The sequence below is a fragment of the Sorghum bicolor genome, chromosome 5, assembly GCF_000003195.3.
Source record: "Sorghum bicolor cultivar BTx623 chromosome 5, Sorghum_bicolor_NCBIv3, whole genome shotgun sequence".
In the NCBI taxonomy this organism is placed as follows: Eukaryota; Viridiplantae; Streptophyta; class Magnoliopsida; order Poales; family Poaceae; genus Sorghum; species Sorghum bicolor.
The window spans coordinates 29,815,439-29,831,173 of NC_012874.2; the positions used below are offsets into that span (position 1 = coordinate 29,815,439).

Sequence of the window (15,735 nt, forward strand, 5' to 3'; positions counted from 1 at the left end):
TCTATCAATATAAAATATTATCTTAGCCGCATGATGAAAGTGTCTATAGAATAGAGTTTATGAGCATGTGACGTCGTGCTCTCTTTGTCTGTATTAATTTTATAAACTTTGATTTTTAGACTAAATATCACTTTAATGTTGGTATATAATTTTTATTATAGTATTGTTATTTTATTATGTGATTTATGTGTTTTTAGTATAAAATAATAGCTATCCCGTAGCAAAGCACGGGCACACCACCTAGTAAAACAAAAAGGCCTACTAGATAAAAATACTTAAGTGCACATTTAGACATGTAGTGTTAGTAGGGTCAATTGGTTAGACATGTTTCTACTTTCTTGCAGGTTTTGTGTTAGACATGTTTCTACTTTCTTGCAGGCCTACTAGATAAAAATACTTAAGTGCACATAGCAATTTTTTTTGTTCCCATTCTCACTATATGAGAACATTTTTAGTTTTGCCATGTCAAAAACATACATGTTTTTGAGATGATGAAAAATTAATTTAATTGGTTGTCTTTTGGGCTTGATACTTTTGGCAATCACATTTTCTATTTTTCTTTGCACAAAATATTAGTAGTGGGCCTAATGTTTTGTGCTAAAGAGTATGACGAATTCAAAATTCACAACTATGATGATCCTGATAAATTCATCACCAATTAGTGGGTTGGGAATATCCACTGGGCTCATCCTTGATTTTAAAATGAATATCGTCATAGATTGCATCTGGTAGTGGTTGTTTGCGACGGTTTGTAAATCTGTCATCGAGAAATTGTCACGGATTAACAAGTTTCTTGTAGTGAGGGTCCCACTTCCTAGGGAGATCACTAGTATCTTGGATGTCAAACAAACAAAATAGTGTTGCTTTGTCAATGGTCGAAGCAGAATATATTGCCGCCAGTGCTTGTTGTGCACAAATAATTTACATGAAACAAACTTTGCTAGACTATGGAGTAGTTTTAGACAAAGCACCTTGTTGTGTGACAATGAAAGTGTCATAAAACTTGAAAACAACCCAGTTCAACACACCCGCACCAAACACATAGACATCTGTCATCACTTCCTTAGAGATCATGTTGCCAATAGTGACATATCACTAGAGAATGTGGGGACGAATGATCAATTGGCGGATATCTTCACAAAACCTCCAGATGAAGCTAGGTTTTGTATTTTGCAAAATGAGCTCAATGTGCTTGATCTCCCTAACTTCACTAAAAAATGAGTATGTGTGTTGTTCTTGTACATAGCATTTGTATCATATGCTAAACAAAAAAATCCAAAAAGATTGAGTATAGGGCTTGTCTAACATGGTTAAGATGACCGCCAATAAAGCGAGTGGAAAAGCTTAATCTTCGATCAAACTTGACAAGCATTAGTTTACTTTCAAGTATTGCATTGCATTGCATAGCATATGCATGTTTGTTGCCTAGTTGTTTCTTTTCGGTTAAGCTTTGAGCATGTCTTGTGTTCATCCATTGATAGGGAGAATATTCAATGCTCATCTTGGTTAGGACCCTTAGCCAATGGCCACATGATGTCTCCTCAGTATTTTCTCTCACCTATTTTTATAAAAACTACATAGCCTATGGCAAACTACTTGTGAAAAATTGAGGGTTTGAGAGAGGTCACTCATACTTGTTCCATTTGATGTTTATTTGGCCCTTCTTTGTGTTGGAACTTGGTTGAGGGAAGGTGCCACGAAGTCTCATTGAAAATCTCAGGCTAGTTGTGCACCAGACGCATCATTTGACGCTACACCGAACGCGTCCTGTGCGTTCAGTGAGTGTCATGTGCTGAGGTGTACACACCGGACCTGCGCACAGTAAAGTGAGCGAGTCCGGTGCTATGTGTCCGGTGTGCTCCTATAGATGCGCTTGCGGCATCAGATGTAGGAGAGCGTCCGGTGGTCCATGTCCGGTGACCCTGCATTGAAATCAACCTCTCTACGTATAGGTCCGGTGAGCACCGAGCGTGTCGGTGCCCACTTAAGCATGTCCGGTGTGTCTACAAGGGTCGATATAAATCAAGATCTAACCAGTTGTCGGGGGTAGCTCTCTCCTTCGCGATTTCATCTTTCTCGCCGAGAACACCGCCAGCTGCGCGCTCGCCAGCACCACCGCTAGCACCACGCCGCCACTCAGCTAGCCCTCCTTGTGTGCATGATCCTCTCCTCTGTTGTCATCAAGCTTCTCTCCCTTGCGCACGCAACCAGCTTCCCTCTTCCTCACCATAGTTAGGGTATGGGGTAAGTCTTTGTTTTCGCGCACGCTAGGTATTCGATAGAATTATCGAACCGTTTAGAACATCGTTTTAACATAGTTTTCATTCGATTCTCTTTTGTAGTGTCTTGGCGTGTGATTCTTTGTGCCTCGTGGACGTTGGTTCTTATCTTTTCACTAGGATCATCTCTCACCTAAGTTGGTAAGCCAACTCTTTCTTGATTTCTTATCCTATGCTTGCTTCCATTAGGGCTTCGCTTCTCTAGATGTAATAATTGCTTATATATATCCCATCTAATCCATCTATTGCAGTGGGTGAGTTGTTTTGGGATCAGCTGACAGTGACAGTTGAAATTGGCGCCAAGCCTGCAAGTACGGATTGACGCCAAGCCTCAAAAGTGTCAGTTCATCATCTTTTTGTGAGCAGTTTGATAGTCCTAACTTGAGATCTTGCAATGGCACATTGCAAGAATGTTGGTGGTGCTCTCGCTGGTGCCTCAGGTGTTGACAATGGTGATGATAGACCTTGTCGTCTCACAACTATTGAGAATGGAAAGAAGGTGGTCAGCAAGAAGAGGAAGATTACTGACAGGGACACTGAGATAGCTAGGGTAGTAGCAGCCGCAGTTGAGGCAGCCGAGGTAGGTGGTCATAGAGGTAGTCTCATGATTGGGTGTGAGCTTTCATCTGCACAGCGACGTGTTGTTCTTTAGTTGGAACAACAACATGGTTCTCCTCTAGGCACTATTATAGTTGGATGACGTTGGGTTCGTCTTTCAAAGAGAGAGTCTGGCACTAAGAGTCAGGAGCAGCCATAGCCAGAGCAGCCACTCAGGCGGTCAACTCGTGCTTGTACTCAGGCCACCCCTAGGCCAGGTATGCAGCGTTAGTCATGACAACCACCTAGCTCCTCACTACCACTAGTTTGTCACCTGGACTACATAAGAGCTTCCACTCGTTAGGTTCAGGAGCTGAGGTTCGCTGCCTTTACGACTTGGTTTCCTGCTACACGTGATGAGAGAGCATACCATAGGTTCTACACTATTATTCAGGAGGATATGTACATGGATTATGTGAATAGTGAGGCTCAGATCAGAGAGCGGAGGATTGTTGACCTTGAGTACTTGGCCAAACTTGCTGGACAAGATATCCGACCGTTCTTGACCTAACTTCCTGGTCTTATTGGATTGCTTGCACTTCTAGGCACCTATGTCGAGGACTAGGTCAAAGAGTTCTATGCCACAGTCTAGATTGCCTCAGATTATAGTTTCATTCACTATGCTCTTGTTGGGATAGACTACAAAGTGTCAGCTCAGCGTGCTAGAGAGACACTAGGGCTTTGGGAGTCTAAGACGAGGATTCATGAGCTAAGCTACTCAGGGATTGAGCCCCCTCGTCGCCCTCACGGTGGCTTGCTTTTGTCAGTTGAGTTTGTTGCTCCCTGCTACCGAACTCCTTTCACTATGGGTTCTAATTGTGCACTGACTTCTCTCACTCACCACGCATAGAATCTTGACATTGTGATGAGGAAGACACTACTACCCAAGCCAGGCTTCTATGAGGGATTCACTCATATATAGCAGTGGTTAGTAGCTCAATGTTGGCAGTCATTATAGACCAATCATAAACTGCCAACTTGATCCAAAAGGAGAAGAAGCAATCATATTATATACACACATCCATTATATTACTAACAAGTTCCACTTGTACCATAGTAATTATATTACTAACAAGTTCCACTTGAAACAAGTGGAAATGTGCCATACCACGAAGAAAGTGCAAAGTACCAAAATATGTATTCAAAAATACGCAAACCAAAAAATAGAGAAAGGCCCGAACAACGCAGAACTGGCCTTGATTGTAACCATGGGAGAGATCCAGGCCCGGAGCCAAACCGACCACGCGAAGGCGGTGGCCAGGGGGACCCACCCAGGGTGCGGTCGCACCCTGGTTCGGGTGCACCCCTAGAGGCGGCAAATCGGGCCCATCTTTCTCAAGCGGTTGCATGCCGCCATGCATAGGACTGTTTCACCTACTACCAAATTTAGATGCAATGAACTGTCCTAGTTCCACTATAAAAAGAGAGGCACTCCCCCCTTTTCAACACACACATCATTTGGAGTCAATTTACCTCACACCTCTCACTTGTATCTTTAGTCTAGATTAGTAGTAGAGCAAGGCAAGAGCTAGCAAGGAGAGCTTGTCTCCTTGGAAGAAAGGTTCTTCTTGGTATGAACAATATTCTATCTTCTTCCATGAGCAAGTTATATTCATCTTTATATGATTATGCATATGAACTCGAGTATGGTGGTGTTCTTATCATGTTCATAGAATATGAACTAGTTCTTAGTTCTTGTGCTATGTTCTTGATATGTTCTTCATTGTTCTTCATTGTTCATCAGATTAGTATGATTAGGATTAGAATTAGGAATGGGATGATGGTTCACTGTGCTATGATGGTTGCTCTTAGCCTAGCGTGTCACACCCAAGGGGTGAGGGCCGCTGGGGTTAGGAGTTGTTTCCAATTACGTGAACATGGTGTTCAGGTATGCGGGAATCTGTGGATGTGCGGGTATCTTTCGGGTAGAGGCGTAGGTGGCAGGGTAGTGACAACTCTGTCATACTTTGCATTCCCCCATGATCAGTTACTCCGATAGGAGTTCTGTAAAGTCTCTATCGGCTGGGTATCCAGCTGCGGGGATCTCCTCTCATCTCAGGCTTAGTTCTAACTCTATTTATTGCTAATTAGATTACCCGCTAACAGTTCTATGCATAGTTATATGTGACCCATGCCTGCTCAAGTAGATTTATTTCTTTATTCTTTATTTATTATTACTCTTCTCTTTTATCCTTGAGGTTGATCCAAGGTGTGTCCACTATCTTGAATATCATGTTTACTCCTATTTACTCTATGTCTACCAAGCATTCAATAAGTAATCATGTTTACACCATGTTTGATCCCTTTGCCTTCCCACGGGAATTATAAATTCGACACCCTTGAATACTCACGGGTTGAAATGCTACAATGATAGTTCTGTCCGCTTGCAGTTATATTACTTCTTTATTCATGAACTATCGATTGGCATACCTAAGTACCGTTACTTAAGATTGTAATCCTTGTGCACTTTCAAGCGTAGTGCCACAACTTTGCATATCACAAGTAAGGATGGTTAGGAAGGCCAATCCGGCATTCCTAATTATTGTTACTAGACTGCACTGCTAAGGCCGGCGCCCTCGAGTTTCCTAGGGTTACCTCTCTGATGTAGCGATAGTTACGGTATGCCACCACCCGACATTTCTGGTGCCATTGCTAAGGATGGATCTAAGCTCTATTTTAATAGTGACGCTAAGAAATGCCAATACTCACTTGGTCTCATAGAGGGAGTTTCATATTTGGGATTTCATAGTCTTAGAGAATGAGGACACTATTGCTGAGGGGTTTAAGGGTCATAGTCAGCTTACATATGCCCATTGGCTTCCATTTCTGATTCTTCAGGAACGTGCTAATCCACTTCCTCCCTGGATCCAAAGAGAGCTGACTGACACGGTGACTTTCTTTCCTCACTATGACCTTTGTCAGATGATGAGGACACATGTTTGTTGATATTTGGTAACGCAATAAGGTATTGATCCGCAAGCGCTCGGATATCGGTGAGCATTTCACCCGGGAGGTTATCCAGAGTTATCGTATTTATATTTTTACCACTGGGAGAAAGGGTGCATCTGACTAACCAAATCTATTGCTACTACCCCGTGAGGCTACAAAGAATGTTTCTCGATGTGAGTGATGTATAGAGAAGACTGCAATCGTAGTCTCGTTCTAACCTTGGTAAGGATGATCTACTATTCTATTGGGAAAGCTTACGGAATCTAGACACCACAAAGGATGTTCGACCCGCTCCTATAAACCCTACCCTTCCTGCTAACGAGATGTGGGATACAAAGGTAACTCGAAAATGTCATGTTCCTCGCTACTACCACGGTCCAGCTAGTCAGGGGATATCTATGAGTACCCTAGCCTAAACACCATGTTTACGCTAGTAATGATTACTCTAATACTCAACCGGAAGATTAAAGTAAACTCATAAACCAAAGAACAATAAAACAAGCACTTACTAGAATTAGAAGTCGAATTACTGAAGAATCCTAGGAGCAAGCCTCGGGTTAGAAGACTTGATCCCGCAGGTACAACCTCGGAGTAGACACCGACAGGCCGGGCTTCCTCCGATCTACACCTCCACTCTATATCTCTCAATCTAGAAGAAACTAGAAGATCTAATTCTACTCACATTGGATGCTAAGCCTAAAAGAAATTTTATTTAGAGGAGAGGTATTCCTTCGAGGGCTCCTCTCAACTATATGATGAACTTGTCTCCTCCAGGGGCCAGGGGTCTGGTTTTATAGTCCCCTCAAGTGAACGTGGGCCATTGGATCAAACCGACATTGATTGGACGATTATCCTTGATCCTTTAGGTCAGTGGAGCTTAGTCCGTGAAGAGAGTTCTGAATCGAATCTAGGTCAGGGCGGGCGCCCAAGGGGGGGTGGGCGGGCGCCCTGCCCCCAAGCCCGTTCGCCTTCCCGTTCGTTCTCGTGGCTTCTGGAGTCTTCTAGATGACGTAAAATTGCACGGCACATTAATATCTCTATGTAAACCCGACATGTGGGCCTTTCCTCCATATTTCCTGATAACCTCCTGCAGAAATAGACAAACACCAAAACTCATGGAATTCTGTTAGATAAAACCCTAAGTCTGGGTGTTGGTTGCATTTGGATCCTTTTCTTTACTTATTTGATGATTATATTTGGTACTTAAGGACCATCAACAACTCCACCAAGCTTACCTCTTGCTCGTCCCTGAGCAAGGATGAACTCAAGAGTTTCTGCAGTGGTTTTATGCCTTAAAAGTAAGATCTAATCTCTGAGTTAGAGTAAACTGTTAAGACTTAAAACTTACTCATTTTACCTTTCACCATGGGGCTTGCAACCTTCACTTGTGTCTTGAGCAGTTAAAAGATAGAACGGTCAAATCAAGTGCCATGTCTCTTATTCTTGATCAGCTATAGCTCTGGAGTTTTTGCAGATTTTCAAATAAAACTCAGAGATTCCTTGTATGACTCTTTCAGATCTCTCATTTGTGGTATTTCTGGATCCTTTCCAAGGCAGTAATGATATATGCCTTCTCTCAAAGTACGTGGTATTTTTGGTATAAGGCATAGTGATATTGCCTTCTCTCTCACCCTACACTAATAAGGTTTTGATATCTGGAGCTCATAGGTGGGAGACAGCTAATACATACTTACAAGACATTTATTGCATAGTCAAACCATGGATCCAAAGAAACAAGTCAATAAGTCAAATCAAGATGTGCATGTGTGGCGAGTGAATGGTGTATGATGATGGTGATAACAATGATGAAACTCTAATTATACTTTTGCTCTTTTGAGGGGATACATACCTTTCTTGCACTTTGAAGCTTTTTGAGGAGAATGAGATGCTCTATATTTTCTTTTTCTTTCCTCTCAGGTGGGTATCTTGTACCCCTAATTCTACTGTCGGACACTTGTTCATTTTTACCTCTCGTCTTACTTTTTCTTTTCTTCGAGGTTCCGGACACTTGCCCCTTTTTATTTCCTCGTATTTTTCCTCTTTTTCTTCTTTTTTTAGAGCACTCATCTCCATAAATAATATAGCAAGTGGTAGTAACCAAGATAACTCGAGCATTTATTTCACAGGGAAAAACAGAAATGGTTTTGGCTATTCTCTCCCAGATTAGGAGTAGAATAATTTTGGGTGAATCTGGAGATGGAAGTGAGTGGATGTATGTGGATGCGTACTTTCGGAGTAGAAGTATCATATATGAGCGAACGTGCAAGTGAATCTTGATTTTAACCACATGACAAGCTCCTAAGGGTCTACATAGCTTGACCACACTCAATGCTCATAAGTAGTAAAAAAAATAAATGTGTGGCTCAAAGTCTAGCAAGCAGGTATATATGGCTGTGGTAGGAATTTAAACTCTCATCATATAGGAACTCATCATGTGTCATTTTAAAGATTTTTCAAAGATAAAATTCTCCAGAATTCTAGCATCTCTAGGAACAGATAAACAACAGCTCAACCTTCCCATATCATATCCGTTAACCACTTAGACTTTAGATCAAGTACTCTTTCCACAAGTTCAGGTTTAGAGCAGGTTTAAATTATAACAGTTATGCCTAAACTTGAGAGAGATTTCAATTTTAAGAACTAGTCATGGCAGAGCAACTATTCATCATTTCCATGTGAGAGCTTATCATAAGGGTTCATAGCAAACTTTATTTATTTATTTATTTATTTAGCAATGATATATATAAAAGCACAAAATCTTTATTTTGGTTTTTATGATTATGCATCTTTTTATTATTTGAGTAAAGTATAAATGCGAGTAGAAATACTTAGATGGATAAATGGGGGTGCTCTCCCCCAAGCTGGATTTTGACATAATTTCTTCTGATGTAGCTAGCAGGTGACAGAGGTTGTTGACGGTTCTTAAGTATCAATTTGAATTATCAAATAAACAAGAGAAAGGACCAATATGCAAACAACACCTAGAATTAGGGTTTGATCTGACAGAATTCCACGAGTTTTGTTGTTTATCTGTTTCTGCAGGGGGTTTTCAGGAAATAAGGAAGAAAGGCCCATATGTTGGGATTACATAGAGATATCAACGCACCGCGAAGTTTTCTACCATCTAGAAGACTCCAGAAGCCACGAGAACGAAGCAGAGGCCGAAAGGGGCCTAGCCCAGGGCGCCCGCCCTGAGGACCTGGGCACCCGCCCCCCTCTGTACTCAAATCGGGACTCTTTTCGCGGACGACGCTCCACCGACCTAAAGGATCAAGGATAACCGTCCAATCAATGTCGGTTTGATCCAATGGCTCACGTTCACTTGAGGAGACAAGTTCATCATAGAGTTGAGAGGAGCCCACGAAGGAATACCTCTCCTCTAAATAAAATTTCTTTTTAGGCTTAGCAACCAATGTGATAGAAATAGATCTTCTAGTTTCTACTAGATTGAGAGAGATAGAGTGGAGGTGTACATCGGAGGAAGCCCGGCCTGTCGGTGTCTACTCTGAGCTTGTACCTGCGGGATCAAGTTCTCCTAACCCGAGCCTTGCTCCTAGGATTCTTCAGTATTTCGACTTCTAAATTCTAGTAAGTTCTTGTTTTATTGTTCTTTTGGTTTATGAGTTTACTTTAATCTCTTCGCGTAGAGTTTCGAGTAATCATCTCTAGCGTAGACGTGGTGTTTGGGCTAGGATACTCATAGATATTCCCTGACTAGCTAGACCATGGTAGTAGCGAGGAACGTGACATTTCTGAGTTACCTTTGCAAACCATATCTCGTTAGCAGGAAGGATAGGGTTTATAGGTGCAGGTTGAACATCCTCTGTGGTGTCTAGATTCCGTTAGCCTCCCCAATAGAGCAGTAGATCATCCTTACCAAGGTTAGAAGGAGATTACGGTTATAGTCTTCTCTATTTATCACTCACATCCAGAAACATTCTTTGTTGCCTAAAGGGTTAGTAGTAATAGACCAGGTTAGTCAGATGCACTCTTTCTCCTAGTGGTAAAAAAATAAATACGATACTCTGGATAACCTCCCTGGTGAAGTGCTCACCGATATCCGTGCGCTTGTGGATCAATTCCTTATTGCGTTCCCAAATATCAACAAGCATTTCTGGCGCCGTTGCCGGGAAGAAAGACGGTTTGCTGAGATAACCTTGAGTCTTACTACTAGCTTGTATCTATACTTTTATCTTTTCTTATCTTTTATATTTTGTATTTATTTTCTTTACTCTTACCTTATGGAAAACCAAGATTCTAAATCAATCTACCAATTTGCAACACCTTCGGAAACTAACCTTTTACCATGGGACTCATCACAGCCTATCCAAACATCCCAGTATAGGTTAAGTTCTAAGTTGATTGCCATGATTCAAAACCTATCTTTTTCGGGAAAGGAAGACAAAAGCCCTTACCTTCATATTAGAGATTTTGAGCAAACATGTGATTGTCTTTGCATTGAAGGCATTTCTGATAAAACTTTATGTTGGAAGCTTTTTTCCTTTTCCTTAAGGGGAGAAGCTAGACAATGGTACAGTCAGAAGGTAAGTCAGCAACGAGGTGAATGGGGAGTTTTACGAGCCAATTTCTGTCTAGATTTTTATTCCCTCGACCGTATCGGCGACCTTAGACTCGAAGTCCTATCTTTTAAACAAAAAGATAATGAAACTTTGGGAAAATCCTAGAAACATTTTTCTGATCTTTTAGAATCTGGTCCAAACCTTAATCTTGAAGACCCTGTTCTTTTATTTCACTTTTTTCGAGGTCTTCAGAAAGATCATAAACAAATGCTGCATACAATGTCTAGAGGTTCTTTCTTTCGCATCCCTACTGATGAAGCTAGAGTGATCCTAGATAGAATCCTAGAAGCTGAGATGGATAATACCCTTCATGATGAAACCCACGAAGCCAAAGTAGACACTGTGCCAAATTCTTCATCTACTTTAGCTATCCCAAGTTCTGAGCCACAAGAGGAAGAAATTCCACCATCGGACTTCATGCTGGATATAGAATCTGATCTTTTTGCCGATTTTGGAAACATTTCAAACTACCATTCTATTGACAAACCCCAAAACAGCCAGTTTCACATTTATTTACCAAGTGAATATCAATTAAGAGAGCTTATCTCAGTCATGAGTAGCGAGTGGTTGGAGGAATCAGAGCTTTCCTCTGATGTTATCCGTTTGGACACACCCTCTATAACTATACGATGTGCTTATAATTCTGATCGATTTAATGCTCTCTATAATCCTGTTGTGGGGATCAACATCATGTCTGAATCTTTCGCACTTAAACTATTTAAAAATCTTGTCTTAACCCCCACAACAAAAGTCATAAAGGAATCTTCGGGACGATTAGTCCCCAGTCTTGGAATTATTAATGTCCTACCCCTTACGATAGAAGGCTCCATGGTTCATTTGAACTTCTATATCTTTGATACATGGGACATCAACCTATTGATAGGACAACCTTTTAGAAGACTACTTTATGAAGGTCATACTAGAAAGCTACACATTTCTTTTGGAAAAGCTTTTAAAATCCCAATAACAATTTCACACTCCTTAAACAATAAGGCCGAGTCATATCTTTTGCCTGATCCTATGGAGGAGGTAAAGGCTGCATCTCTAGAGCTTCTAGATAAATCAGACTTAGAAGAAGAAGCTCCTTTCTTCACAGAAGAAGAGGCCGAACCTTCTGAACCTGAACCCTTAGATGAGTTTGTAGAAACACCTAGACCTCTCATAGAGCTTAAAACTTTACCACCCGGTCTTTTCTATGCTTTCCTAAACAATAATCTAGAGTTTCCTGTGATCATTAGTGATAAACTCACTCAGGAGCAAACTTTGTGATTGATGACCATTCTTGAGAAACATCACTCAGTTTTTGGCTACTCACTCCAAGATCTTATAGGAATCAGTCCTATGATTTGTACCCATCGTATTCCGACAGATCCTTCTGTTTCACCTTCTCGAGAACCCCAACGTAGACTTAACAACACTGTGAGAGAGGTAGTTAAAAAGGAAGTTATAAAGTTGCTGCATGCAGGGATTATATTTCCTGTGCCGCACAGTGAGTGGGTGAGCCCAATTCAAGTTGTGCCTAAAAAGGGAGGCTTGATTGTTATTATGAATGAAAAGAACGAGCTAATTCCGCAACGCACCGTCACAGGATGGCGGATGTGCATAGACTATAGAAAACTAAACAAAGCCACGAGAAAGGATCATTTTCCTTTACATTTCATAGATGAGATGCTAGAGCGATTAGCAAACCATTTGCTCTTCTGTTTCTTAGATGGATATTCAGGGTATCACCAGATCCCAATCCATCCTGATGATCAAAGCAAAACCACTTTTACATGCCCATATGAAACTTATGCTTACCGTAGAATGTCTTTTGGGTTATGTAATGCACCAGCTTCTTTTCAAAGATGCATGATGTCTATATTTTCTGATATGATTGAAGAGATTATGGAAGTTTTCATGGATGATTTCTCTATTTATGGAAAAACTTTTGATAGTTGTCTTGAAAACTTAGACAAGGTTTTGGAAAGATGTGAAGAAAATCACTTAGTCCTTAATTGGGAAAAATGTCATTTTATGGTTAGGGAAGGAATAGTGCTGGGACACCTAGTGTCTGAAAGAGGTATTGAGGTAGACAAAGCTAAAATTGAAGTAATTGAACAACTACCTCCACCTGTGAATATAAAAGGAATTCGAAGCTTTCTTGGCCATGCTGGTTTTTATCGTAGATTTATAAAAGATTTTTCATTTATTGCTAGACCACTTACTCTTTTGCTAGCCAAGGATGCTCCTTTCGAATTTCATGATGCATGTCTAACATCTTTTAATTTATTAAAGAAAGCACTCATCTTTGCACCAATCATTCAACCCCCTGATTGGTCGTTGCCTTTTGAAATTATGTGTGATGCTAGTGATTATGCTGTGGGGGCAGTTTTGGGACAAACTAAAAATAAGAAGCATCATGCAATTGCTTATGCCAGTAAAACTTTGACAGGAGCTCAACTTAATTATGCAACCACTGAAAAAGAGCTTCTGGCTGTTGTCTTTGCCATTGATAAATTTAGATCTTATTTAGTTGGAGCTAAAATAATTGTTTACACTGATCATGCTGCACTAAAATATTTGCTCACTAAAAAAGATGCTAAACCTCGCCTGATTAGATGGATCTTATTTCTCCAAGAATTTGACATAGAAATAAAAGATAAAAAGGGAGTAGAAAATTCTGTTGCAGATCACTTGTCTTAGAATGTATTTTAAGAATCCACAGGAAACCCCCATCAATGATTCACTCCGGGACGACATGCTCTACAGGATTAACAGGTCTGACCCCTGGTATGCAGATATTGTTAATTTTATGGTTTCAGGGTATGTACCACCAGGAGCAAACAAGAAGAAGCTAATTCAAGAAAGTCGTTCACATATATGGGATGAGCCATACCTCTTCCGAGTATGCTCTGATGGCTTACTCAGGAGATGTGTGACCACTGAGGAAGGATGGAAGATCATCGACAGATGCCATTCATCACCATATGGAGGTCATTATGGAGCTTTCTGTACACATTCAAAGATCTGGCAGTGTGGATTCTACTGGCCTACAATGTATGAAGACACGAAGCAATATATCAGAAGATGTGGGCCATGTCAAAGGCACGGAAACATAAATACAAGGGATGCAATGCCACTCACCATCAACCTTCAGATTGAGCTCTTTGATGTCTGGGGAATAGACTATATGGGTCCATTTCCCCCATCAAAGAAGTGTGAGTACATCTTGGTGGTAGTTGACTATGTCTCCAAGTGGGTAGAGGCATTACCTTGCAAGTATGCCAACAACATCAGCTCAAAGAGGATGTTTGAAGAAATTATATTTCTAAGATTTGGAGTTCCCAAAGTAGTAATAAGTGATGGAGGAGCACACTTCATCGACAAACGCTTCAAGCAATATCTATCAAAACATGGAATCCGTCACAACGTCGCTACCCCCTATCATCCTCAGACAAGTGGCCAAGCAGAGACTTCCAATAAGCAAATCAAGAATATTCTTCAGAAGATAGTGAATTAAATGGGAACGGCATAGAAAGACAAGTTACCCAATGCACTCTGGGCATACCGGACAGCATACAAGACCCCAATTGGAATGTCCCCATACCAATTGGTGTACGGGAAGACTTGCCACCTACCTGTTGAACTAGAGTTCAAAGCACACTGGGCCATAAAGAGATGGAATATGGACCTAGATGTTGCTGAAGATCATAGAAGAATGCAACTATCAGAATTGGAAGAATGGCGAGAGAAAGCATATCATAATTCGAAGATCTACAAAGAAAGAGTCAAAAGGTGGCATGACAAGAGAATCAAGAAGAAGGAGTTCACACCCGGAGATAAGGTATTACTTTTTAATTACAGGGTGAAGCTTTTCGGGCATGGAAAACTCTGGAGTAAATGGGAAGGACCATTCAAGGTAATCAATTCATCATCCCACGGAGCTATCACACTTCAAAATAATGAAGGTACGTTATTCAAGGTAAATGGTCAACGTCATAAATTATTTTTAGAGCCCAATAAAGAATTAGAAGAAATAGACGTAATCCATTTTTTTCCTTCCCATAGAGAATTAGAGCCCGACCTTTTTAGTCTGACCTTTTTGGGTCATATATATATATTCCTAATTAAGTCTGCGTCTAGAAACACGCTCGAGGAAGCAGGCCCACAGACGAGACAGAGAGAGGGCGGGCGCCCTGATCAAGTGGGCGGGCACCCAGCTCCTGTTCCCCCTCGGTCCCGATTTCCTCTGTTATGGAAAATGCACTTATGGTAATCCGAATAATCCCTCAGATGGAAAGTTTCTCACGCACATCGACGGGAGCAACCAGAACAACCTCTAGAGGCACTTTTTGACCCCTATATAAACAGACCCCTGACATCAGCTTTCAAACACCAATCCACAAAGCCTTCTCTTCTTCTTCAATTAGAGCTTGATTAGTCCCTTGCTGCTCCAATGGCCGAGAAGTTCCACGATGATTGGGAAGTCGTCCCCTTCAACCTCAACATGGAGCCTAAGGAAGACCCCAACGCCCGTGCTCTTGTCCCGGCCAACACAGAGCGACAGCTAGAAGCCATGCCATTACGCCAACAAGTTCTCACCGCACCGCCACAACCCCTACTCCTCAAGGGATCATCATCCAAGTCGAAGACCACCATCAAGGTGCCAACCGGCATGAGGATCCTTCCACCTAGACCCAATGAGAGGGTCGTTGGAGTCAAAACCAACCGGAGCGACGAGATCAGCAGCATTGGCTACACTACGGAGGAGGAAAGGCCTTACTTCGAAGGGATTAGAGCAGCCAAAGTCCGTTTCATCCCTCCAAAGGCAGCCCCGAAGCACGCTCTCAATGCTTTTAAAACACCTCCCAAGCGTCGCAAGACTATAGTAGATATTGACGAGGACGTTTGCAGGCTAGACAGAGTCATCATAGATCTCCAGTCCTCAGTTAATTCCCTCACTAGGCAGCTCTCTAACCACAACACCGTTATACTAGGCCTTAGGCAGGATCTTGGCGGTGCCAATAAGAAGATCAAGGAATCAGAGCGCCGCTGAGTTATCTAGATTAGACCTTGAGGCAATGCATCTTAGTTATCTATCTTTAAATTCGGTTTAGGTTTACTATTATTGTCAGTTTGCTACTATTATGGTCAGTTTGCTACTAGTTATTTGTAATAAATGCCTCAAGATTAATAAAGAGTATTATTATTATTATTATTATTATTATTATTATTATTATTATTATTATTATTATTATTATTATTATTATTATTATTATTATTATTATTATTATTATTATTATTATTATTATTATGTCTTGTGTGTCTCTACTTTATTTTTGTGCAAG

General features: G+C 41.2%; 1 protein-coding gene across 1 annotated transcript; it reads left to right on the top strand.

Annotated features, from left to right (window-relative positions):
• Positions 2,674-14,297, top strand: LOC110435916 (the record flags this gene model as incomplete). The annotated part of the gene is given in 2 exon segments (XM_021462022.1): positions 2,674-2,859; positions 13,764-14,297. Coding segments are annotated over 2 exon segments (720 nt in total), but the record flags the coding sequence as incomplete, so codon positions are not given.